Genomic DNA, 2,346 nt, shown 5'->3' with positions numbered 1-2,346 from the left:
CTCTCAACTAGAGTTTTTATAGCCCTTTAACCAACTTTTGTAATCTTTGTCTTTCTGGCATCATTTGCATTCCAATTCACCATCTGTTGGCCTACCTGGCTATATTGAATTCTCAGTGTGTGTGGTAGTTTAAATGAGAATGACCCACATAGGCTCATATATTTGACTTGGTTTCAAGTTATTTAAAATGCTTGGAAAGGATTAAGAGGTGTGGCCATGTTAAAGGAGGTGTGTCACTGAGGGTGGGCTTTGAGGTTTCAAAAACCCAGCCCTTCCCATTTAGCTCTCTCTGCCTCATGGTAGTGACCCAAAGATGCGAGGCCCCAACAACTGCTCCAGTGCCTTAGCTGCCTGTATACCTGATGCCATGCTCCCTGCCACAATGGTCATGACTTTAGCCCTCCTAAGCCATTAGTTCCACATTGAGCTCTTTCTAATATAAGTTACCTTGTCTATGGTATTTTAATCCCAGGAATAGAAATGCCCCATTCTTTTTGTTAGTCATTCTCTTAAAAGGAGCATATGTATTTTCATAAAACACTAATGAGATTCTAATAGCTGAAAACAAGAAAGTGTGTCATCCTGGTACATAAAGCAAGCAACTGTAAAAGAAATTGAAGAGAACACTAAATCCTGAGCAACGGTGCCTGCAGAAGCAGCCAGACTTGAGCAGATTTTTTATGTGACACATTGCACAGCAATAAGGAAAAGTACAACACAATAGCCTATTTACTGCCTGCTACCTTTGAGGAAACAGACAAGTCACATTAGATTTGCCAGCTCAAATGCTGGCACTCATTTATTTGCAAGGCTAACCTTAAGGTTATGTACCAAAACAATATCTTTGTTTTCCAGCATTTGCTCACTACACCAGAAGTCATATTTCCTGCTCAATGGACAGGCCCAGTGATACAGGACAAACAAGTACAACAGGCACAAAGACCTGCCACAGACGATACCACCATCAAAAAGCGTGATTGGCGCTTATATTTAAGGGCTTTCTTCACTGTCTCGTTTGTTTGTTCAATATAGTCCTGGGTGTGCAAAATGTTGTACTCAATGCTATCCAGCAACTCTTGCTGTCCTGAGATGAATGTCTCTGCTTGGAAAAAGATGGCATGCAATTCACTGATCTGGTACTCAAGATCCAGCAGCTGCTGGTGTCGTACTTCGGCCAGAGCCAGGTCCTGCTTAGCTTTCAAAACATCTAGATCACAACCCACCATTTGAGGAGACACAGAGTTAGCCACCAGTGTCTGCAGCTCCTCTTCCCGGAGCTTCACCCCAGCTAGCTCTGCCTGTCTCGCCATCTTCTCCTTCAGTCTGAGCATATTCTGAGTCTCACAGGCATAGTGGTGGCTGATGATGTCACGGTAGTGAGAAAGGAGGAAAGAGAACTGGCTCTGACGAATGCGGTTCTCAGCCCGCCAGTACTTACTGTCTGTGGCCAACTCTCGCTGGATGGTGCTTAGCTGAGACTGGATGAGCAGCGCTTGGCTGGCAAAGGAGGCTTTTATGATGCTCAACTCACTCTTCTCCTTGAACACGCTCTCCTCTGTGGTACAACACAGGACACCTTGCTGCTTCTTGTCTATTAACTGAGCTAGCCCTTCTAAGTCAGTCAGTGTGAGGGACAGCTCAGCCACCTCCTGTAAAAACTTTTCTATGGGGTTGATTTCACTCTTCTCAAAAGCATGGTTGTCAAACATCAAGGTGTCATCCAATTCGGAAGGAACACTGGCGGGAGGAACGTGCTTCTTCAGTTCCTCTAATCTGTCCTTCATCTTCGACTTCACCTGCTTGCCATAGCTGTACTGCAACGACACTGGAGGCAGATGTATCCATCGGCTTTGTCTGCCGCTGTGCGAAGTCAGGAACAACTCAGTTTTGCGTCAGTAGGAGCTATTAAAAATCTTTCCTCCCCAGGCAAGCAAACAATGACAAAGCCAATAAGCCACTGAACTGTTTATTCAGTATCAGGAGTGTCAGGTGGTAAAGCACACAGGACGGGTCAAATTGTATCCCAAGAAAGGGTCAGACATTCGCCTGATTTGTCAAGAGCTGAGGCAAGATTACACATGAGCTCTGGGGCTCTGGGCTAACTGGTCACAGAGGAAAAGCCCCTGGAAGCATTGTCACTAGGTCCAAGGAAGGTAACCAAGTATGTAGCGAACACAAGGAAGGAAAGGACTGAGAATGGCTCACTAATGACTTGGATTTTTTGTTATCATTGAGAACTGACACGCTCGCACACAGGAACACTCAGACCAAATAAATAAACACCCTTCTTAATCTACTGACATTGTGCAATAAAAAACATGGCTGCAGGCAAAGGTTATAGCAAAA

General features: G+C 44.8%; 1 protein-coding gene across 1 annotated transcript; it reads right to left on the bottom strand.

The window, feature by feature from the left end:
• Nucleotides 1-890: 890 nt before the first annotated feature.
• Nucleotides 891-1,784, bottom strand: LOC121445599 (syntaxin-3-like). Its single transcript, XM_041647746.1, has one exon. The coding sequence runs from the start codon at nt 1,782-1,784 to the stop codon at nt 891-893; it is 894 nt and encodes a 297-aa protein (XP_041503680.1).
• Between the last annotated feature and the right edge of the window lie 562 nt (nt 1,785-2,346).

The sequence above is a fragment of the Microtus oregoni genome, unplaced genomic scaffold (assembly GCF_018167655.1).
Source record: "Microtus oregoni isolate MIOR12 unplaced genomic scaffold, Mior012 000222F_ref0000416, whole genome shotgun sequence".
Lineage (NCBI taxonomy): Eukaryota > Metazoa > Chordata > Mammalia > Rodentia > Cricetidae > Microtus > Microtus oregoni.
The sequence above is the reverse complement of the archived record's forward strand: the minus strand, read 5'-3'. Positions and strand labels throughout refer to the sequence as shown.

Coding starts and splice junctions, on each gene's coding strand:
- LOC121445599 (XM_041647746.1), bottom strand. CDS start 1,784: ATGAAGGACAGATTAGAGGAACTGAAGAAGCACGTTCCTCCCGCCAGT.